Source organism: Pygocentrus nattereri, chromosome 14, assembly GCF_015220715.1.
Source record: "Pygocentrus nattereri isolate fPygNat1 chromosome 14, fPygNat1.pri, whole genome shotgun sequence".
NCBI classification, from domain to species: domain Eukaryota; kingdom Metazoa; phylum Chordata; class Actinopteri; order Characiformes; family Serrasalmidae; genus Pygocentrus; species Pygocentrus nattereri.
The window spans coordinates 40,452,573-40,476,204 of NC_051224.1; the positions used below are offsets into that span (position 1 = coordinate 40,452,573).

Below are 23,632 nucleotides of genomic sequence, written 5' to 3' on the forward strand. Positions count from 1 at the left end.
CACACAGGGAAGCACTGTTGGACACGGCGGTGGCTGATCTCGCTGGGACAGGGCCCATTCCAGACCAACCGTGTGGAAATAGTTTCCTTGGCAACCCGCTGACATTGCTCCCCGAGCCTGCCCCGGGCTATTTCAGTTACACAGATACCTTTATGGGCGGACACTGACTGTTTACTCGCCCTGCTTTCTCCTTTCACTCTCTCGCGCGAAGGAAGAGAGGCGTGTCATCCTGCTGCAGTGCTGTTAATAGAATATTTCATATCTTGCTGTATTGTTGCCAAGCTCTGACTTCTCTGTGAACCAGGAGAGAGCCCAGCTGTTATCAGCCCAGCTGTTAGTGCTGCCTATAGTAATCAGCACCCAGTCTATATTCCATTATAATGTGTACATTCTTTATCCTTTTTCATATAAAGAGCTAAATTCATGAATGAACTACAATCTAAAAACAACCTGAAAAAGCAGGTCTTTCTCTTTGAAACAGTGACCCCTGCAGGCCAAAGCTGTTCGTTACACGTGGTTCAGAATCAGGTTTGAGCAGAACAAGAGACCCAAACCTAAAATTAAAAACCACTTGTCATCTTGTAAAGGGAATGGTTCTGTGTAGAACCATTTGGTTCTTTGCATGGTGAAAGGGTTCTTCAGGCTGACTGAGAAAATGAAAATGGTTCCATACACTCAAAAATGACGGTTCTTCAAGGGTTCTATAGTAAAAAAAATGGTTCTATATGGAACGCTCAAAGAACTATTTGCATGATTACTGGTTTCTTTGCATCATGAAAGGGTTGTTCAGATTGATGGAGAGTGTGTTGAATTATGGCTCTACATAGAACCTTTCTGAAAAGGGTTCTGTACAGCGCCAAAAGGGTTCTTCTATTAGTACAAGCTTGACGTGGCGACAATAGAAGAACTTTTTAGTGTTATATAGAAGCCTTTTCACAAAGGTTCTATATAGAACCATATTCAACACATGCTCCATATAGAACCTTTTTGAAAAGGGTTCTTCTATTATTACGTTTGACATTATAACAACAGAAGAACCATTTTTGGTGCTAGGTATAGAACCCTCCCGACCCCGAAACGCTTCCTCTCTGTGAGGGGCCTCTGTGACAGGTGGGGCTGTGACGGGTGGGGCAACAAAGGCCGTATCGGATTCCAGCATTCCACACACAACACTGCATTCACAAAGACCGCCATCCAAACGGAGCCTCCAAACACCTGGAGCGACAACGGCCAACACCTCCTCCCCTCCGCTCTAAGGACCCGCTCTCAGGTCATTCATGGAGAACCAGAGTCCTGTTATCAGGGCGAAACAGGAGGATTTTCACAGAATTCCCCAAATCCCATAACACAGAAGAACCCCGGGCTCATTCCCCGACATCTTCATAGGTTCATTCTTTAATGTGTTCTTGAGAAAGAAAAAGTCTACACATTTAAAAATGGTGGTTCTTCAGCGGTTGTTTAGTAAAGAAAAAGGTTCTAGACAGCATCGTAAACTGTGCGTGATTGAAGGGTTCTTTCCATTATGAAATGGTTCTTCAGATTAATGTGCTTCAGATGGTTCTATATACAGTAGAACCTTTTTGATAAGTGTTCAATATAGCACCAAAAGGGGTTCTTCTGTTGTATACAAGTTTAAAATCGTAACAATAGAACCCTTTTTGTTGCTATATGGAACCCTTTCCAGTACAACTGAAACTCCTCCCAGTACAATAGAAACTCCTCCCAGTACAACAGAAACTCCTCCCAGTACAACAGAAACTCCTCCCAGTACAACCGAAACTCCTCCCAGTGGAACCAAACCTCTGTTTGAAACAAACATAGAAACTTTAACAGTGTTTATAAAAGCCACAGAAAAAGTGTGAGAGTTTTGGTTTTGCATGATTTAAGATAAAGAACAATTTTCTTCTCATGTTCTTTTTTTCTTTGCTCAGTGAAATTCTCTCTCTATTATGTTCTTTTGTGTTTGCTTTTGTACTTCGTGTCCCTGAACTGCACACACTAAGACACATTTGGCAACTGAACTCATCTCCAGTTATGAATCTCAGAAGGAAGACACTCGAGCCTCAGATAGTCTCTGTCTCTTTCATCCTGCAGCCTGCGGTCACACTCTAAAGCGTTTCCACAGCACAGCCGGAGCCGAGGATGACAAATGGCCAGCAGTTAGCCAATCACGGAGCTCCTCACGTCTCTGAAAAGAAACATCCACAAACGGACCATTCGGCAACAAAGCCGCCCTGTCTACCGTGACACGACTCTCCTGGGAGCATCTAGGAAACAAACCGGTGTGCCAGAAGTTGATTGGAGCTTCCTCAAAACACTGATTTAAAGGAATGCTCCAGAACTGTTCACCCTAACGTCTGCATCTGTAGGACATGGTCAGTTACCATGGACTGCAACCTCTGCACTTAGAAAAGAACCACAACCCAAAAACTGGCTGTTTTACTTATGTTCAATGCTGCAGTTCAAAATGTATCCAGTAGGTGGCAACAGTGTACTTAGGCTGAAGCCCAGCTGCAGCACGCCGCGTGCTGCTGTGATAGAACCTGCGATTGTAGGCCTCTCGTTCAAATACAGTTCGTACAGTCGCAAAGGCTTGAACAGGTGTTTGAAAGGTTTGAAAAAGAGTGAACACAAATTCCAGGGAACAAATTTTAATGCAGCGTTTTTCTATATCAGGAAATGCGAAACATGTGCCATGACTTTTGCACAGGCCACCTTTTGTATTTTTTCACCCAGTATGTTAAACTCAGCCAATAAACAGTAACTGTGTACTAAAAGGTGTTCTCTGTAGAGGGCGTGTTAATTTATTCACACTTAGGAAATCAACAATGACATGCCAGGGGCAAAAACTTTTGCACACCACTGTATATGTTCCTTGTATAGCATTTATGAGGCACGTATCCAGAAGAAAAGGATACTACGACTAAGGCTCAGTCCCATTTATTATATCTACCCCTACACCTTGTTTTGAGTGTCACCCCTTGTTCCTGAGCTACAGGGCAGTGGTTGAGATCTTCCTCTGAAATGAGACCCTCTAATAAAAGAGCATCACTTCATTAACAGCTACTAGCGCCGCTCTGTAGGCGACCCTGCCCGTCTGCAGGGACAGCAGAGGAGGGGAAAGTTCAGCTCCTCACTGCTGGGCTTTAGTTACATTTAGGGATCATACGCCTTCAAAGAGGGGGGCAATTATTTATTATCGCCCCCCTAATTCTTCAGAGATATGAAGCTGAAGTCAGCCGTGTATTTGGGGAATTGGTTGGTTAGTGTAGTGGGTAACACCTCTGCCTTCTACACTGTAGACTGGGGTTCAGTGCCCCGCCTGGGTAACCACCCTACACTATACCAATAAGAGTCCTTGGGCAAGACTTCCAACACCACCTTCACCTCCCTGTGTGAAATGATCAAAGTTGCTCTGGATAAGAGCGTCAGCCAAATGCAGTAAATGTAAATATTACTGTTTAGCTTTATCTCATGTCTGTAAAGCACTTTGAGCTGCCACTGGTATGAAATAAATAAAATTAAAAATAAAATTACATCATTGATAAATATAATAGCCAAATGTTTTAAAACAGAGCAGTAGAATAAAAGCGTGGAGGCGGGGCGGGGTGTGTGGAGTCAGTACAGGACCGAGATGGAGTCTTGAGGGTTCCACCCCAGTGATGAGAGGGGAACTGACCCAGAGACAGTCTAGTACCTATTTCTGAGAGTGTAATAGAAAGCCATTTAATTCAGCCATAGGACCCCCTGTTTAACATTTAGGGCACTATTTGTGTTTAGAAGCTACAATGTAGAGCACTATGTAGGGAGTAGAGCGCAAACCGAGACTCAGCCTGCCTGAATATGCGTGGATGAAACGGCCTTAAAGTCTTTAAGACTCATCTCAGCTCATCTCAGAACCCGACAGCAGATCCAGGGTCAGATTTACACTCCTTACTGACCACCTCAGTGTGGTCAAACCTCCGCACCGGTCCAGACACAGCGCTCCTGAGTGGAGATGCTCTGGTTGGCATGGAAGCTTGAAATGATTTACTATGTCAAAACAACAACGTAGTATCTTGTTATAGCGACTTCATCCTGACATCATCACATTCTTTCTCAAAATCACTGAGATTAAACCCCTGATAGTTTAGCTTTCTAACAGGAGCTGGCTTACCATTACAGACCACTAGCTTGCAGTAGGACCTGGAATCAGAACACCTGGGAAAACCATTAGAGCCCTCCACACTGTGATATTGACCCATCAGGAAAACACAGAATACCATTGGTGGCTCCACTGAGCACCACTAGGAACCTGAAGAGACTTTTAATGTATGTTTTTTTCCAGCAGGGACTGAAGAGCTCATTATTTTAAAAAAAATCTCGAGAAAATAAAAGCCACTGTTTCAATATTTCATTATTTCGAGCTGCTGTGCTCATATTTCGAGAAAATAAACCATTACATAGAGATATTAGTCAATTTTCGAGAAAAATAAGTCATTATGTCATGATAGTAGGTCAGAGTTTCAAGAAAATAAATCGCTATTTCGTGATACTAGTCAATTTTCGAGAAAAATAAGTTATTATTTCGAGATACTAAGTAGGAAGAAAGACACAAATCAGCGCGGAACCCTTTGGCGAGGAGCGCCGGGTCTTACGGGGACCGATTTACCGAGCGCGCCGATCTGCGCCATGGCGGATATTCCGACTGACGCGCCTGAACGTGAGTTTTAGAGAAAATAAAGAGTTTAAATTCACTTTTTCACTCTTATTCAGCTCACTCTCACACTCTTATTAAAGCGAGCTCGGCTTTACGGGCATTCACTCACTCACCGTCGTTCTAAACGGAGTTCAGTGTCCGCCATTCACGCTCTCTTAAAGGGCAACTTCACCGAGTTTCCAAAGTTGAAGATGTAAACAGAGTCATTCCGAGTCATTCAGAGTCATTCCGAGTCATTCAGGGCGGTTTGGTGTGAAACGCTCCGTTCTAGAGTCAGAACCGTTCCCAGTGGTGGTGATAGGAACCAGACGTCCCTCTAAAAGCTCCTCACAGAAAGTTCCTACATGAACTGGTTCTGAATTCACTGCCTGATGACTGAGACGCTGTTTTATGAGAGTTTAGAGAACTTCAACTCCATTCATGGTGGAGGGAGACATGCAGGGCGCTGTGCGGCAAAATAGTCCCCAAAGAAAACTCATTATTCCAGATTTCCCACTGTTTTCCATCATCAACGTTCCAGATAAGCTCAGAAGACTCGTGTAGGTTCTCTGGTGGTTCTGGATGGTAAATAAAGTGTCTATATCTGTGTTGTAGTCATGGCGACGCCTGTTTCCCATCACCACCACTGTGAAGACGTCTGATCCACTTCACACCAAACCCTCTGAATCTCTCTGTTTACACCTCACACGCTGAGATATGCAGATAATTAGAAAAATGGGTGAAGTTCCCCTTTAAATAGTTTAAACTAATACTGAACTAATGGTGGGATAGTGTAGTGGATAACACCTCTGCCTTCTACACTGTAGACTAGTAAAATTCCCTGTCGTCAGTTTAGTTCAGCCATCAGGTCTCTGGGTGGGTGATGTGACAACAGGCAGTACTGAAAGACTTTTTGTTATATTGTCCAATTTAAAAAGAACCCCGAATATGAGTTTTATTCAGCAGTGAATCCACTTAAACAGGCCTAATTATGCTTTTTCAGTGAAGCCTGCAGCTGATCAGTGCAGGCGAGATCCACCAGCATATTGTGACGTAATTTATCATCGTATTGCCGTCTGTTTTATATATACTTTCAGTTTTATCTGAAGCTTTCTTGGGCTTGAAGGGGCACTTCAGCCAGAATAAACACTGTAACCACTGCTATCTGCACCATCTGTAGTTAACAAGCCTGCTCACCTCCTACAGTGGCGCTGCAGTGAGATTTCCCAACATCTGATGATGAAGGTGGGCAGATGTTTGAGGTTGACGGGTGCGTAACCCGGCAACAGAGCATATTAAATGGAATGACTTCATTAAACCATGGCTTAATTGAATTCTAAGTCATTTTATTATTTTATTATGCAAGGTTATTGTTTTTATTGTAGCAGACACATTATTGGACTTAGGGCTGGGTAGTATGACCATATATATTGACGTTGTCATCAATTATTACACAGTACAACAAGCTTTATTAAACATATGCATATCGTCAGTACCTGTCGACTCTGACCGACTGCATGTTTCATTATAAAGAGAGAAAATTGAGTCCTATTAACTTGATTTAGTGCAACACAATATGGAAAATGGTAGTCATTGTGTTCACTGTTTTTGATATATTTTTAAATATTTTTAAATGTTTTTTTCTGTCTTCTAACTGATGTTTGAAAAAATAAATATGACGTCGCATATCGTGAAAATTTCCCTAAAATGTCATTCTGTCATATTGTAGTTGGACTTAACTCATAAGAAAAGTTGGGGCAGTCGTGGGCAGGAGGTCAGGGAACTGGCCCTGTGACCGGAACGTTGCCAGTTCGATCCCCAGCACCGACAGTCCATGACTGAGGTGTCCTTGAGCAAGACACCTAACCCCCAACTGCCCCCCGGGTGCTGCGGATAGGGCTGCCCACCGCTCCGGGCAGGTGTGCTCACTGCCCCCTAGTGTGTGTATTCATTAGTGTGTATGTGGTGTTTCACTTCACGGATGGGTTGAATGTGGAGGTGGAATTTCCCCAGTTGTGGGATTAAAAAGTATCACTTAGCTTGAGCCTGTCGGGTTAGTCAGCGCTTTATTATTGAGATGTTTTAATGCTGTTATGACTGTGTTTCTCTGAATTGAGGCTAAAGCTCTTGGTTTTTGTTTGCCCTCCTAAGATTGTCCGGGCACCACCAGTGAGCAGGCTGGGAAGTCATCAGCATGCCAGGGATGTCCCAACCAGACGATATGCGCCTCTGGTGCCACCAAAGCTCCAGACCCGGGTATCTCCACTGTTCATCGTCTTCTGCTCCTTCTTGCTGTGCTTGGCTGGCCATGTAGCACCAACTTAGCACCAACTTAGCAGATTGTATTAAAGAACAGACAAAGTTGGCGCCGTTGCATCACACGGTCAGCAAAACTCAGAGCTCGTATAAGTAACGTTATTCATCAGAGGAGCTGCGATAGACCACAGTTCACCTCGCGGTCCTGCCCCGTGTACTGGTCAGCAGAGTAGCAAGTAGTTTGTTGTTGCTTCCGTTCAGTCTGGGTTCTTCTGCTTTGATCCGAATCAGTTCCCCCTCAGATTCACGTTCCCTTTGATAAGGGGTCTTGGGCGGCACATTCATTGAACGGCGCCAAGCGACAGTGGAACTACGGAAAGCTGTTTTGACCCACTGCCCAATATAAATTCACCCAAGATAACGCAGCATAACTGAGATTCCGTGACGTTATTTTTAAGTTGAGTAAACACTGAACAGTCGTACTGATAAATACTTGCAGTTCGTCACAGGTTGGGTGAAAACAGCTGCTGTACAAACCTTTTCCTGAACGTTTTCGCCTTCTGTAGTTCCGCTGTTGCTCGGCGTTGTTTTCTGTGCAGCGAATGCGCCGCGGCCGAGATGAATCAGATATAGCACCAGCGTCATCGGCGTCAGCTACAGGCTGGTAACTACAAAAGCACGGTTTTTGCAGGAAACATGGAAATAATCCTGGAGTAATATATTTTCCTAAAAGTACGTTTTAGGCCAAAACCTTATAACAAAGCTATCCCAAAACAATGCCTCAGGTATCAGGCGATGCATTTATAACCATTTTGTGTAATAACGTAACGGGATGTGGCTTTTAGAGCCAGATTTTGTTCTCATCTAAACCACTGAATGATTGGTTCAGTAATTTTGCAAAATCAGTGGAGTTCCCTTTTGAGCACAGACACATTATGGCTACATGAGCCACTGCCTTAGGATGACACTGAGGGGAGACACAAGTACCAGCAGGACCCGTCGCTGGCCGTCTCCAGTATAAAGTAAAGCTGTAAAGCTAACCAGAAATAATTAAAGGTGCAGTGAATCACCCTCCCTCACCCCTCCCGTCCCAAAGTGTAGTAGAACCAACGGTGGTAAATACCAAAATATAAAAAATGATTACTTTTAATGTGCATAACATACCCAAATTATCAAAGCTAGTTAAGGAGAAATCTTCATCCGTGCCATGTGGCTTCACCGTGGAGACGTCTCAGGAGTCTCCCCGCAAGAGGCTTCTCTCACAGCCTCCACCGATCGGCAGCTGACCCAAACGCAAGGAATTCGCATAATAGCCAGTTTTATTTAAACGTCTGGCTACCGAGACCTTACATCTTTATTTCTGGCTGTACCTTTATGTTCACATATTTTTAGTTTGTGTATTTTTTACACGCAATTTTGTATTTTTGTGTGTTTCTTGATGGAGTAAAAACCCAGAGGACTGGAAATCTCACACTGTTCTCCTTTGTAGCCATAGAGGAAATCAAGCTGAAGATGGCCACCGTAAAGCACAAGATTCTGGTTTTATCAGGGAAAGGGGGCGTCGGGAAGAGCACCTTCAGTGCACACCTGGCTCACGCCTTGTCTAGTGGTGACTCCAAAGAGGTAGGCTGGAGGGAAGCCTGGTTTCTCCTCCTGACTCTTCACTGCACGCATGATCCTTAAATTGCTCAGGGAAAGCAACGCTGACTTGGCAAAACGAATGCTTTCAATTAAAGGATGAAGTCCTGTTCCCCACTCACGCTGACGGTATAAGGAGTGTTTCGGCCCATCAGAGCAAAGCTCATTTGCATGTGTCAGTCTTGAAGGCACCTCAGCAAAAACAGCTCATTAATTCTGAGAGATAAAGGGGAGGAAGGTGAGGATTGCTGAAGTTTCCATACAGTCCATGTATGGAAACTAAGGCTGTAGAAGCAGAAGACACATATATGTGCCGGATCAGCTCACAGCAGTTTAGCTCCGCCCATTAATGCTTATGTTATAAGGTCTATTATAGGACTGTGCGGGGGGGTTGAGGAGAGGGGGGTAAATCTAGTTTTCCATGGGATGGGCCATTTCAAATGATCAAGCTAAGGCTCAGTGTGTGCTACATTAATTTTATGCCCAATTTTAAGCCCAGTTTGCCCCTTGCAACAGATTTTCACAGTCTGAAGCGATTTTCCAGTCCCGGAGCTCGATTAGAAGTGACTGAGGACGTGGATGATCTGTTAGTGTGAGAGGAGAAACGAGTGAATCTTTAGGCCTCCAATCAGATCGAGCCCAGAAGTGATCAGAGATGCTCTGATCTTAGCAAACGTTTAATATCAAAACGTTTGATTGTGGATTTCAGAAGGGGCAACACCATCCCTCCCCTCCCCATACACATCGGAGGATCTGCAGTGGAAGTGGTCTCCAGCTATAGGTACTTGGGCATACACCTCAGTAACAATCTAACCTGGAGTAATAACACCTCCAGCCTGATCAGGAAGGCACATCAGCACCTCTACTTCCTCAGAAGGCTGAGGCGTGCTGGACTCGTGCTGGCATCATGAAGGACCCCACCCATCCAGCACACACACTCTTTGTCCCGCTCCCCTCAGGTAGGAGGCTGCAGAGCATTAAGAGCAAAACTACCAGACTGAGGAACGGCTTCTTCCCTGAAGCCATGAGACTCTTAAACTCCAGTTAGACGTCACTACAACGGCACTTCACGTCCACTTATTCATCTCTGCTGCTGGACTGAGTCAGTGCCCCCACTATATCCCTCCTCCACTATATCACCCCTCCACTATATCACCCCTCCACTATATCACCCCTCCACTATATCACCCTTAACACATGTCACTTTATACATCACTTTATACATTACCAGTATTAAGATCTACCTCGTACTCATGCTGCTGTTATTTGCACCTTCTACTGTTTATTGTTACTTTTGGGAGTTAACTTGAGTTACACTGTTTCGTTGATCCAGATCAGGTCACTGTTTTTACAGTTTCAGCTTCCAGTTTGTGGTGAAATGTTTCTCCAGCTCTCACTGCGATATCAACGTTTCTCACCACATATTAATCCCCAGTTTGAGCGTTTACTGCACATAAAAGCACAAACAGGTCCAATAAGTTCTACAAATCTGTTGCGATTTCTATACAGTGGAGCACTATAGTGATGCACTATAGCCGTATGACATGGTGGTGCAAAACAGTGGTGTATTATAGTGGTAGGATATAGTGGTGCAATACAGTGGTGCATTATAGTAGTAGGACATAGTGGTGCAATACAGTGGTGCATTATAGTAGTAGGACATAGTGGTGCAATACAGTGGTGTATTATAGCGGTAGGACATAGTGGTGCAATACAGTGGTGCATTATAGCGGTAGGACATAGTGGTGCAATACAGTGGTGCATTATAGCGGTAGGACATAGTGGTGCAATACAGTGGTGCATTATAGTAGTAGGACATAGTGGTGCAATACAGTGGTGCATTATAGTAGTAGGACATAGTGGTGCAATACAGTGGTGCATTATAGTAGTAGGACATAGTGGTGCAATACAGTGGTGCATTATAGTAGTAGGACATAGTGGTGCAATACAGTGGTGCATTATAGCGGTAGGACATAGTGGTGCAATACAGTGGTGCATTATAGTAGTATGACACAGTGGTGCATTATAGCGGTAGGACATAGTGGTGCAATACAGTGGTGCATTATAGCGGTAGGACATGGTGGTGCATTATAGTAGTATGACATGGTGGTGCAATACAGTGGTGCATTATAGCGGTAGGACATGGTGGTGCAATACAGTGGTTCACTAGCTGTGGTTTCTCTTCCACACCTAGTAATCTCCCTAGTTTGCACAAGCAGCTCCAGTAAGTTCAGCTCTTCTGTGTGTTTGTGTGTTAGTCCCTTTCTTTGCCTTGTGGTCTTAAGTTTGTGATGCTGTCCTGTTGAGATTTACAAGTCATGTAGTGAACGCCCAGCCTAAGCAGTGAGACAGGCTCCAGCACTATTATGAATTTAGGCTACATATTTGATGCAATCGCATCATCCATTCAGATGTGAAAAGCCAGAAATAGGGTTTATTTCATCTTCCCTGTGTTGCCCTACTAAGGCATTGAGTTCAGGAGCCCCTGCGTCAGTCATAACACTCTAGATCTGCCCCAGAAAGAGCGCAGCTTGTATGTGCTGAGGCTACAGCAGAGAGAGAGAGCTCTGAGCTCTCTGTGCTGAGTTCAGTGAGGAGAGTGTGGCCACGACTGCAGCTTTGCTCTCCTCTGAGGCGGAGAATCGCCCCCGGAGTGCTTTATTGATCTCATCTCTGCCGTAATAGGGCTGTCAGGGGCCGTCCCGCAAGCTCCGTTTACCCCTTGGCAGCTCATGGGCCAGAATAATCTTTAATCCCTCAAACAATTTAAATCGCACAGCCCAGGGACTTCCACACTGTGCAGCGCTCTATTGTTGCCTGACGTCCAGAATGGTAAAAGTAATGGAGTCTTAAGCACCTAAGCGGTTCACTTCCAGTGCATTGCTGTGTATTAGAGCGCCTCGCTTCAGAACGGGGGGTAACGCCTGCTGCTGCTTCTAATTTATGAGTGTTACTCCTGTGTGATGATGGTTGTGTTGTGTTCAGTTGTATCATGGTCTTCTCTTCAGCTTCATGGTGAGTGGGGCTGTGTGATATGTACAAAATACTAACTAATTATGTTTCTATATTGCAGTTGTGATGCATTACAGTGTTTAAAACATTATGATATTCAGTGTGATGTGGTTAATGACTGGTCTGACAGATTTTGTTACCAAAATAATTTACTTTTGTGGTACATTTGTGTAATATAGTGTGACATAGTGGTGCACTGTAGCAATATGACAGTGGTGTAATGCAATGGTGCACTGTAGCAGTCTAAAATACTGGTGCCATACACTCGTGCATTATAGCAATATGACAGTGGTGTGATTATAGTGGTGCTCTATGGTGGTGTGATACAGTGGTGCACTATAGCAGTGTGATTATAGTGGTGCACTATAGTGGTGCACTATAGCAGTGTGATTATAGTGGTCTCTATAGTGGTGTGATACAGTGGTGCACTATAGCAGTGTGATTATAGTGGTGCACTATAGCAGTGTGATTATAGTGGTGCACTATAGCAGTGTGATTATAGTGGTGTGATTATAGTGGTTTGCTACAGAGGTTCGATAGAGTGGTGTGCTATAGTGGTGTGACTTTACTGGTGAGATACAGTGGTGCACTATAGCAGTGTGATTATAGTGGTGCACTATAGCAGTGTGATTATAGTGGTGTGCTATAGCGGTGTGATTATAGTGGTGCACTATAGCAGTGTGATTATAGTGGTGCACTATAGCAGTGTGATTATAGTGGTTTGCTACAGAGGTTCGATAGAGTGGTGTGCTATAGTGGTGTGACTTTACTGGTGAGATACAGTGGTGTGCTATAGCAGTGTGATTATAGTGGTGCACTATAGCAGTGTGATTATAGTGGTGTGCTATAGCGGTGTGATTATAGTGGTGTGCTATAGCGGTGTGATTATAGTGGTGTGCTATAGCAGTGTGATTATAGTGGTGCACTATAGCAGTGTGATTATAGTGGTGCACTATAGCAGTGTGATTATAGTGGTGTGCTATAGCAGTGTGATTATAGTGGTGTGCTATAGCAGTGTGATTATAGTGGTGTGCTATAGCAGTGTGATTATAGTGGTGTGCTATAGCAGTGTGATTATAGTGGTGCACTATAGCAGTGTGATTATAGTGGTGCACTATAGCAGTGTGATTATAGTGGTGCACTATAGCAGTGTGATTATAGTGGTGTGCTATAGCAGTGTGATTATAGTGGTGTGCTATAGCAGTGTGATTATAGTGGTGCACTATAGCAGTGTGATTATAGTGGTGCACTATAGCAGTGTGATTATAGTGGTGTGCTATAGCAGTGTGATTATAGTGGTGCACTATAGCAGTGTGATTATAGTGGTGCACTATAGCAGTGTGATTATAGTGGTGTGCTATAGCAGTGTGATTATAGTGGTGTGCTATAGCAGTGTGATTATAGTGGTGCACTATAGCAGTGTGATTATAGTGGTGCACTATAGCGGTGTGATTATAGTGGTGCGCTATAGCGGTGTGATTATAGTGGTGTGCTATAGCAGTGTGATTATAGTGGTGCACTATAGCAGTGTGATTATAGTGGTGCACTATAGCAGTGTGATTATAGTGGTGCACTATAGCAGTGTGATTATAGTGGTGCACTATAGCAGTGTGATTATAGTGGTGCACTATAGCAGTGTGATTATAGTGGTGCACTATAGCAGTGTGATTATAGTGGTGCGCTATAGCAGTGTGATTATAGTGGTGCGCTATAGCGGTGTGATTATAGTGGTGCGCTATAGCAGTGTGATTATAGGGGTGCACTATAGCAGTGTGATTATAGTGGTGCGCTATAGCAGTGTGATTATAGTGGTGCACTATAGCAGTGTGATTATAGTGGTGCGCTATAGCAGTGTGATTATAGTGGTGCACTATAGCAGTGTGATTATAGTGGTGCACTATAGCAGTGTGATTATAGTGGTGCACTATAGCAGTGTGATTATAGTGGTGCACTATAGCAGTGTGATTATAGTGGTGTGCTATAGCAGTGTGATTATAGTGGTGTGCTATAGCGGTGTGATTATAGTGGTGTGCTATAGCAGTGTGATTATAGTGGTGCACTATAGCAGTGTGATTATAGTGGTGTGCTATAGCGGTGTGATTATAGTGGTGTGCTATAGCGGTGTGATTATAGTGGTGTGCTATAGCGGTGTGATTATAGTGGTGTGCTATAGCAGTGTGATTATAGTGGTGCACTATAGCAGTGTGATTATAGTGGTGCACTATAGCAGTGTGATTATAGTGGTGTGCTATAGCGGTGTGATTATAGTGGTGCACTATAGCAGTGTGATTATAGTGGTGCACTATAGCAGTGTGATTATAGTGGTGCACTATAGCAGTGTGATTATAGTGGTGTGCTATAGCAGTGTGATTATAGTGGTGTGCTATAGCAGTGTGATTATAGTGGTGCACTATAGCGGTGTGATTATAGTGGTGCGCTATAGCGGTGTGATTATAGTGGTGCGCTATAGCGGTGTGATTATAGTGGTGTGCTATAGCAGTGTGATTATAGTGGTGCACTATAGCAGTGTGATTATAGTGGTGCACTATAGCAGTGTGATTATAGTGGTGCACTATAGCAGTGTGATTATAGTGGTGCACTATAGCAGTGTGATTATAGTGGTGCACTATAGCAGTGTGATTATAGTGGTGCACTATAGCAGTGTGATTATAGTGGTGCGCTATAGCGGTGTGATTATAGTGGTGTGCTATAGCGGTGTGATTATAGTGGTGCGCTATAGCAGTGTGATTATAGTGGTGCACTATAGCAGTGTGATTATAGTGGTGTGCTATAGCGGTGTGATTATAGTGGTGCACTATAGCAGTGTGATTATAGTGGTGCACTATAGCAGTGTGATTATAGTGGTGTGCTATAGCAGTGTGATTATAGTGGTGCACTATAGCGGTGTGATTATAGTGGTGCACTATAGCAGTGTGATTATAGTGGTGCACTATAGCAGTGTGATTATAGTGGTGCACTATAGCAGTGTGATTATAGTGGTGTGCTATAGCAGTGTGATTATAGTGGTGCACTATAGCAGTGTGATTATAGTGGTGTGCTATAGCAGTGTGATTATAGTGGTGCACTATAGCAGTGTGATTATAGTGGTGCACTATAGCAGTGTGATTATAGTGGTGCACTATAGCAGTGTGATTATAGTGGTGTGCTATAGCAGTGTGATTATAGTGGTGTGCTATAGCGGTGTGATTATAGTGGTGTGCTATAGCAGTGTGATTATAGTGGTGCACTATAGCAGTGTGATTATAGTGGTGTGCTATAGCAGTGTGATTATAGTGGTGTGCTATAGCGGTGTGATTATAGTGGTGTGCTATAGCGGTGTGATTATAGTGGTGTGCTATAGCAGTGTGATTATAGTGGTGCACTATAGCAGTGTGATTATAGTGGTGCACTATAGCAGTGTGATTATAGTGGTGTGCTATAGCGGTGTGATTATAGTGGTGCACTATAGCAGTGTGATTATAGTGGTGCACTATAGCAGTGTGATTATAGTGGTGTGCTATAGCAGTGTGATTATAGTGGTGCACTATAGCAGTGTGATTATAGTGGTGCGCTATAGCAGTGTGATTATAGTGGTGCACTATAGCAGTGTGATTATAGTGGTGCACTATAGCAGTGTGATTATAGTGGTGCACTATAGCAGTGTGATTATAGTGGTGTGCTATAGCAGTGTGATTATAGTGGTGTGCTATAGCGGTGTGATTATAGTGGTGTGCTATAGCAGTGTGATTATAGTGGTGCACTATAGCAGTGTGATTATAGTGGTGTGCTATAGCAGTGTGATTATAGTGGTGTGCTATAGCGGTGTGATTATAGTGGTGTGCTATAGCGGTGTGATTATAGTGGTGTGCTATAGCAGTGTGATTATAGTGGTACGATACATTTATGTACCCCCCAACATCAATTGGGAACCACTGTTCTAGATATCTGTAGGAATATGTGTAGATTATTCTTTAGGCCTGTATGAACTGTAAACATTCAGCTACAAGTAGATTCTTCTGATATAAGTTAACAGATTACATATAAGCTGATGAAGCAGTGACACTCCTGAAGCATGTAGATGGGACGTATGTGGGGGCCCCACGCTCTGTCATTGTACTGTGTGCATGTGTGACCAGAGTCGCCCGAGCAGCCCACATGTTTGGACTGTCTAAGCACTTTGAGCCCTCTGGTTCCGGAAGGGCTGTGAACAGAGAAAGTGACTGTGATTAGCCGCGTCCTGTGGGTGTCTTTGGTTTTGTTCGCTCTTCCTGTTGATGAAAGCTCTGAAACGGTGAGAGCGTTGAGTGCGTCTGCTGATATGCAGTTCACTCCCTCCGCCCCAAACACTCCCAGACACTCCCGCACACTTGGTTTTCCATATCATCACTCCCTTTTCACTCTTTCCCTCATCAGCCCTTCTTGTAATCATACTGTCTCCATGAATCAGTCCTTATCTTGTGTCAGCAAAACACACCGTACATGTTCTGTAGATAAACATCAAAGTGGTATCAGGGGTTCTTTTTCATGGTGATGGTTCTCTATAGAACTATAAACAATCAAAGAACCATCTGAATGCTCCATGAGATGGAAAATCGTCGTTGACCCAAAGGGATATTTCATTTTTTGCCCGAGAAAGTCAGCTGTCCTTTACGTCGCGTGAAGACGTCATGGTGACTGGACCAGTAGAAATAGTGGCGATGAAGTGTTTGATGTTTGATGTTTGTTAATGACTTTGATGTAGCGGTTCATCTCCAGCTTCAATGTCATGGCTGTATCAGATGTGTTGCGTGTAAATCTACTATGTTCTGTCCTTTTTCACTTCATTTGATTCCTGCTACTGTTTTGTTCTTCTCACTAGTGAGAGTTAAACCCGGCTGATTCTCGTAGTTACACTTTCCCGCAGTTTCTCATGACGACAATCCAGCAGTTCAGCGAGACGCCTCAGTATCCTGAGTGGAGTCTGTAGAAATCTCCTCTGCGCCGCTTCTCCTGCACTAATGTGTTGCTTAATGCCGGCGGTCCGAGGAGAGGGAGCTGCGTCCAGCGCAAACATTGGCTTTGGCTGTGTTCAGCAGTGTTTTGTGCAGGCGTGGACCCCAGGATGGGGTGGGGGCGGTATGTGTGGACCCTGCTGCTGCTGTCGTTTACTGTAAAGGCCGAACAGCAGAGCCTGTTCAACTATCAGACCTGTAAGTCTCCAAATCTGTAGATCTCCAAAAGTATCCAGGCAGCCCTTTAGCTGCTTCAGAGCCCGTTTTATAGAAATCTGAGCTTTTGGATCACGTTTGTGTACTAAATAGTGCCACATATAAATATGAATAATGTGATGATAACACTAATAATAACAATAAACCTATAACTATAACCTATAACAGTTGTTTTCATTCAGTTTTACAAGCTGCACTGCACTAAATCCAGTTAAACAGGCCTAATTATGCTCACTTTACTACAATTAAACTTTTGAGTGCATTTTCTTTACTAAAGAACACGTGAGAACCAGCTTTTGTAAGCGTAGGTAGATTTTACATTTTGAAAGGGCATTTTATTATTATTATTATTATTATTATTAATAATAATATATTGTGAAAATCTCACCCAACATTAACACTAGCAAACTCACTGAATTTCAGTACATGACTTTAATACATGTCAGTAAAGTCGTTGTTTAAGTTCGGAAGATCACTCTTGGAATTTTAAGTTCGGAATCTTCTGATATGCATCCACGGAGGACATGGGGTCGCGTGTGGGGGTGTCAGTGAACTGTGTTGGCAGGGAGCTCCAGGCTGGGCTGATTCCTGCGTACACTCAAAAGCCCTGCAGGAACCTTCAGGGACTGATCTTTAAACTCTTACATCATCCGTTTTGATAACTAACTCCAGCAAAAATGATGACCTTCTAAATATAATATGTTTCCAAGAATGTAATAAGGGTTCCCAGATGGTCATCCTGAATATGTGATAAATCCCAATAATTTAATAAGGTGTTATATTATCAGGACAAACCTTATTACATCATCAGTTGCGACAACAGATCACATTATTGGGTTTTATAGCAAGTGTCAAATCTCGGTTCGGGCCAGTCTGTGTGGGGCTCAGGCCGGTTTCAGACTCAGCACATGATGATGATGTTTGTAGGGGTGGGCAATATGTTGATGTTTTATCGGTATTGTGATAAATTACGCCACAAGGGACCATAGCAACACGGACAACAATCTCGCCTAGCTTGTAGCAATGAAACGGCAAAGAGAGAGATTTAAGATGAACATCGTTAAACTGACGAACACTAAAAAGTCATGAAGCTGAAGTCGCTTCTCCTTCACCAGCTTCTTGTTTGAATTCTCCCGTTCCACCTTAAAAGGTACAGCAGTTACATTCTGCTGCCTCAGGCACTATTTAAGGTGGAACGGGAGAATTAGAACGAGAAGCTGGTGAATGAGACGCGACATCAGCCTGGTAAAAAGTCGAACGTTGAGAGACGTTTTAGAAGAAACTGATCTGCTTCTGTGGAAGAGTTTCCTGCTGGAGATGCGAGAAAAGCAGCTGTAGCTGAGCTGAAGCTCAAAGCAGAGCAGAGTGAGTCTGAGTTTCTGTTTGTTATATTTTTATCCTGTTCTAGTTTAACACTTCTCTGAGTGTATCGTGGATATTGCCAGTGCTTAATGAACAGGTTTCACTACACTACACTAAACTAAACTGAAACCAAACCAGAAACGACAAGCTGAATGAAAATAAAACCTACTAAAAATGTCCAACGCATAAAAGCCCTGAGTGAGTGTGAGGAGGGCATCTGAAGCTGAACCGAGACTGCAGCATCGTCGCAGCGCTCAGAACCGAACACGTTTGCGGCACGACGTCCGAACTTGACGTGATCCGTCGGGTCCCGTTGGATTGGGACAAAATATTCGAAGCTTTGCTGGCAGTGGCCAAAAGTTATAGTGGTGATTATCCTTTGCAACAAAACAGGAAAGCATAACTCTCCACTTTGACTGCTTTCCTGGATGGAGGCTATGTTTTCTGGCTTTGGCAAGAGTGGAATTTACCATCTAGCTCATCTGGTGACGGCTGTATGTGCTAATGTTTTCCATGGAGCAGAACAAAAGTGAAAGCTTATGATAACCGGGAAATTTTTTTAGGCTTGCGTACCAGTGTAATATGACGGTAGGGTGATGGTAAATAGTAATTAATCTGTGTTGTTTGGTGACTATTTGGCCTCAGAACACCCTGCATGTATCCCTGCACTACAATGAATGGATTTTAAATCTAGTTTTAGCTCAAATTCTTCTAAAAACTGTCCTAAAACAATGTTACCGGAGGACACCTGGGGCTGTATTACAGAAACCCCCTACCTTTTTGTCTTAAGAGCTGACTGGATAGGAATATTACAGAAGCAGATCTTGTCTTAGGAATCATATCGTACAGCATCTGATCTCCAGTTAGGAAATTTTAACTTTCTCGACAGAGAACTGTCACATCTGTTACCTACCAACTGACCATACACACAGCTGGAACCTAAAGACTGAGGTCAAACCAAACTAAAGTGTGATAAACTGTAGGTCGTGAATACTGTGAGAGCACCCCCTGCTGTTTATCAGAGCGTCACTGCTCCCCAGTTTCAGTCTCCGTTTCCCAAACACAGTTTAACAGTAAATGGTCTTAAACGCTGGAGTTAATGTAGAACTGCTGATTCACCCTTTAACCCTGAAGATCAGCCCAGACGGCTGGTCACCATAGCAACACAGACAACAGTCTCGCCCAGCTAGTAGCTACGAAACGGCAAAGAGAGAGATTTAAGACGGACATCGATAATCTGGAGATGTTCATAGTAACTCCAGCTGGTTTCCTGATACGTTTAATCTGCAGTGAGAAACTGACGAACACTAAAAAGTCACGAAGCTGAAGTCGCTTCTCATTCACCGGCTTCTCCTTCGCATTCTCTCATTCCAGCTTAAATGGTGCAGCAGTTACATTCTGGCACCTCAGCTACCATTTAAGGTGGAACAGGGAAATTAGAACAAGAAGCTGGTGAATAAGAAGCGACTTCAGCCTCGTAAAAAGTCGAACATTGAGAGACGTTTTAGAAGAAACTGACCTACTTCTGTGGAAGAGTTTCCTGCTGGAGATGTGAGAAAAGCAGCTGTAGCTGAGCTGAAGCTCAAAGCAGAGCAGAGTGAGTCTGAGTTTCTGTTTATATTATATTTTTATCCTATATTAGGACGTTAACTCGGCACATGGCTGAGACATATTTACAGCCAAGATGGTGAAATGGACATGAAGTGCTGAGGCTCCCAAGGTGGATTGATATTTGTGGAAAGGACAAAATGTCTCTTCTTAACATTTGGGTTGCGACCGCTGGACTAGAGGATGTGTTAACTTATGTCCACTTTTCCCAGCCCTGAATTGGTGGATTCGCTGAAGTAAATTAGTGGGATGAAATTTTGTTCCAAGCAGTTTTGAAGCTTTTCTCGTCTCCGTTTCTCGTGAAATGTGAATCACATTTCCACAAGGGGGCAGATATGAGCTGGATCAGATGCATTAGAGCTCCGTCCAGGTGACATACATTATTAAGGCATTTCGCTGTTTTGGGGGAGCAGGTGTCAGCTGGAGAGTCTGTCTTGAGCTCCTGAGGGTTCGTTGCTTTGCTGCAGGGCGTGAGGGCAGTAGCCGGGTGTTACCAGCTGACCTGAGTTCACAGCCAGATGCTACAAACAGTGGCTTCTCAAACAGAGCGTTCGCTGGGACGTCTGGGTCAGTTGCTGTTTGAGATGAGGCTCAGAAGTCGCTCTGCTCTGCTCGGTTTCTGTCTTTGATGTTAGAGGTCAGAGAGACGGTATTTGACCACGACCCTTTCACATCAAACCTGTAGGATGGTCACATCAAACCTGTGTGCATTGGTATGAGATGGAGAAAAGAGTCTCTGGACACTGGTGCCTCAGGAATCTCAGTGAACATGTAGTGGACATTCTTGGGTTCTTGTTCTTGGGTTCTTGTTCTCGGGTTCTTGGAATAAATGAATATTAACAGTAGTTGTAATAAAGATTAGACTAATAATAATGGGAAGGATCTTTTAGTGATATTGTTTAGAGATGATAAGTTGTGCTGTCGAATAGTCTGGATTGGTTTTCCAGCCCTCTAGAGGAATCAGTCATTACTGCAACTGCAGTCACGGTCCATTTCCTTAATAAATGATTTTACTTAACTTGTGGAGGACGGCATCACAAAGAATTTAAAATGTGGGCATCATAGCCAGACTGGAGCTTAGTGTTTCTGTCGAGTGTCCGTGGAAGCACTAAGTTCCAGTCTGCATATGATGCTGCTTCAAAAGTCTGAATTTTAAATTCTTCACGTCTTCTGACTTGAAGTGTTTTGAATAAGATTTAACTTCCAAAACCCAGAGCGTTCCTGACCAGACCATTCCTGAAGAAAATTATGCATTGCTGTATTTTAGTTCTAGTTCTCTCTCTTCTGCAAGATGTCGGAGAGATTCTGTGGGAATTTCTGACCGTTCATCCAGAAGCACATTTGTGAGGTCAGACACTGATGTTGGACGAGAAGGCCTGGCTCACAGTCTCCGCTCTAATTCATCCCAAAGGTGTTCTATGGGGTTGAGGTCAGGACTCTGTGCAGGCCAGTCAAGTTCTTCCACACCAAACTGGCTCATCCACGTCTTTATGGACCTGCTTTGTGCACTGGTGTGCAGTCATGTTGGAACAGGAAGGGGCCGTCCCCAAACTGTTCCCACAAAGTTGGGAGCGTGAAACTGTCCAGAATCTCTTGGTGCTGAAGCTTTAAGAGTTCCTTTCACTGGAACTAAGGGGTCGAGCCCAACTCCTGAAGAACAACCCCACACCATGATCCCCCCTCCACCAAACTTTACACTCGGCACAATGCAGTCAGACAAGTACCGTCTCCTGGCAACCGCCAAACCCAGACTCGTCCATCGGATTTCCAGATGGAGAAGCGTGATTGGTCACTCCAGAGAACTCGTCTCCACTCAATATGTTGTTTAAAAGACCTGAAACTTGAGTGTGGTGTTTCATCTTTGCTTTGTTTTTGGTTGTTTTGTCTCATCATTCCTGTAAGGTTGGGACCAGGCTTCTCCTTTCTTACTCATATTGAGGCTCGAGGTCTTCAGACAGCTGTTTGTGAACGTCGAGACGAGCCCCTCTGAAGTCAGCGTTCTCCATCTATTTTAACCCAGAGGTCAGTCGGAAGGAAAGTTGTTGGACTGTGCTGTGACTTCCTGGACAGCTCTAGAAGGGAATCCCTGAGCTGTGCTGATTTTACTGTGTGGTTCTGCTGGCCTCGCCCTCCCTGTGACCTTCCTCCACGAACGTTTCTTCAACCACAGAGTGAGCGAGGGGTTTAGGTGCACCACACTGTTTCTGTGGGGCGGTTAGTGGGGGGCTCCACTGCTCCTCTGTGCTTTATTACTCCCTGCTCTGCTGTGAGGAGCCTTCCTCCAGAAAAAGCAGAGAAACGTGAAAACGTTCCTGTCTGCACTCTTATAGACTGAGCACTGTAGGGATTGGATAGACAGGCATTCCTTATCACCCTATCAGCGGTCGGAATGATCACAGCTTTCAGCGTTATGGCCATGACGAAATGCACTGATGGTGTATAAAAAGCACAAATATACTTTGGAATGGTTTCACCACAGGATCACATTGCTAGACGTTTTGCAGAACCTGATGTCGCTGCAATGATATGCTGTTTTTTTTTTTTAGCTGCTGTGCTGTTTGCCGTCTTATGTCGGCGTCAAGCTAACGGTATTCCGGGTGTGGGTCTCTGCATCATGATATTATCAATCAATCAATCAATCAATCAACCTTTATTTTGACTCGGAAGTACATTGAGGGCAACCCTCATTTTCAGTGTAGCCGAGCATTTACAAAAACAGGGATTGACATGACAAAGAAAATAATAACTACATTTAATCATTTTAAATTAAAAGAAAATTTAAAATAACAGTGAATAAAAGATAAAAGTAGATAAAAATAGAACTTGAGATTTAAATGGTAAGAAATTAAGATCAAAAATAGATAAGAAATTAGTAAGGTAATAGTACAATATTAAAAAAAAATGTAAAAAAAAAAGTAATGATAAAAAAAACTTAAAAATAAAATGAGAGGAAATAAATAAATAACTAAATAAAAGAGAACTAACACAAAAATAAAAGTTACGAATAAATATGATTGAGTAAAACAGGTGCAGGCTGTCTGAAGGTGGTTTGATATTAAAAGTTTAAAATGACTGAGTGACGCCAGTGAGCCGAGTTTTAGTGGGTCCTGTAGTGAATTCCAGCTGGTGCTGAGACTAAAAGCAGATTCTCCCAGTTCAGTAAAAACTCTTGGTACCTGGCAGCTGATCCAGTTACTGGAGCGAGTCTGATCATTACTGTTATTCGTATTCATCAGTGAAGTGATGTTAAACATGAGTAGTAGTGTTATTGTGGAAGCTGCAGTTTTTTAAAGATGCTGATCACCTCCCTGCCACCCAGGGTTGACTGGGGCTAATGCTTCACAGCCATTGCCTGCACAGAGCTTTGAAGCAGATATTCAAGTAACGCAGTCTTTATTTGCTGCATCTTCACCGTGAATCGTTCATTTAACATTTCAAGCTGAGCATCAAAGGACCTTTTTTGAGGGAGGAAAATGATCTAATTGGGGTTGACGCTGTATTAAAGTGTCCACTATAATATCACCACATAAATTAAACCATAAATCAGCCCCACAAAACATTTCTACAGTTATTTCTATTAGGCATATCGGCCACAATCATTGTGCCAGCTGTAAAGTTTGGTGGAGGAGGGATGATGATATGGGCTGTTTTTTCAAGGGTTAGTCTAGAACCCTTAGTTCCAGTGAATCAAAGTCTTAAGGCTGACTGGGTGAGTTTGGTGTGGAAGAGCTTGACTGACCCTCTCAGAGTCCTGACCTCAACCCCATCCAACACCTTTGGGATGGACTAGAATGGAGACTGTGAGCCAGAGCCTCTCGTCCAGCATCAGTGTCTGACCTCACAAATGCTCTACTGGATGAAGAGGCAGAAA

At 43.6% G+C, this 23,632-nt stretch overlaps 1 protein-coding gene across 1 annotated transcript in view; it reads left to right on the forward strand.

Annotated features, from left to right (window-relative positions):
• Window positions 1-4,597: 4,597 nt before the first annotated feature.
• nubp1 (nucleotide binding protein 1 (MinD homolog, E. coli)) overlaps window positions 4,598-23,632 on the forward strand; it is a 66,063-nt gene continuing 47,028 nt past the window's right edge. The window contains exons 1-3 of the mRNA XM_017718312.2: window positions 4,598-4,702; window positions 6,830-6,934; window positions 8,424-8,557. Coding sequence (XP_017573801.2) covers window positions 4,672-4,702; window positions 6,830-6,934; window positions 8,424-8,557 — 270 coding nt within the window. The 5' untranslated portion in view covers window positions 4,598-4,671. The remainder of the gene's footprint in view (window positions 4,703-6,829; window positions 6,935-8,423; window positions 8,558-23,632) is intronic.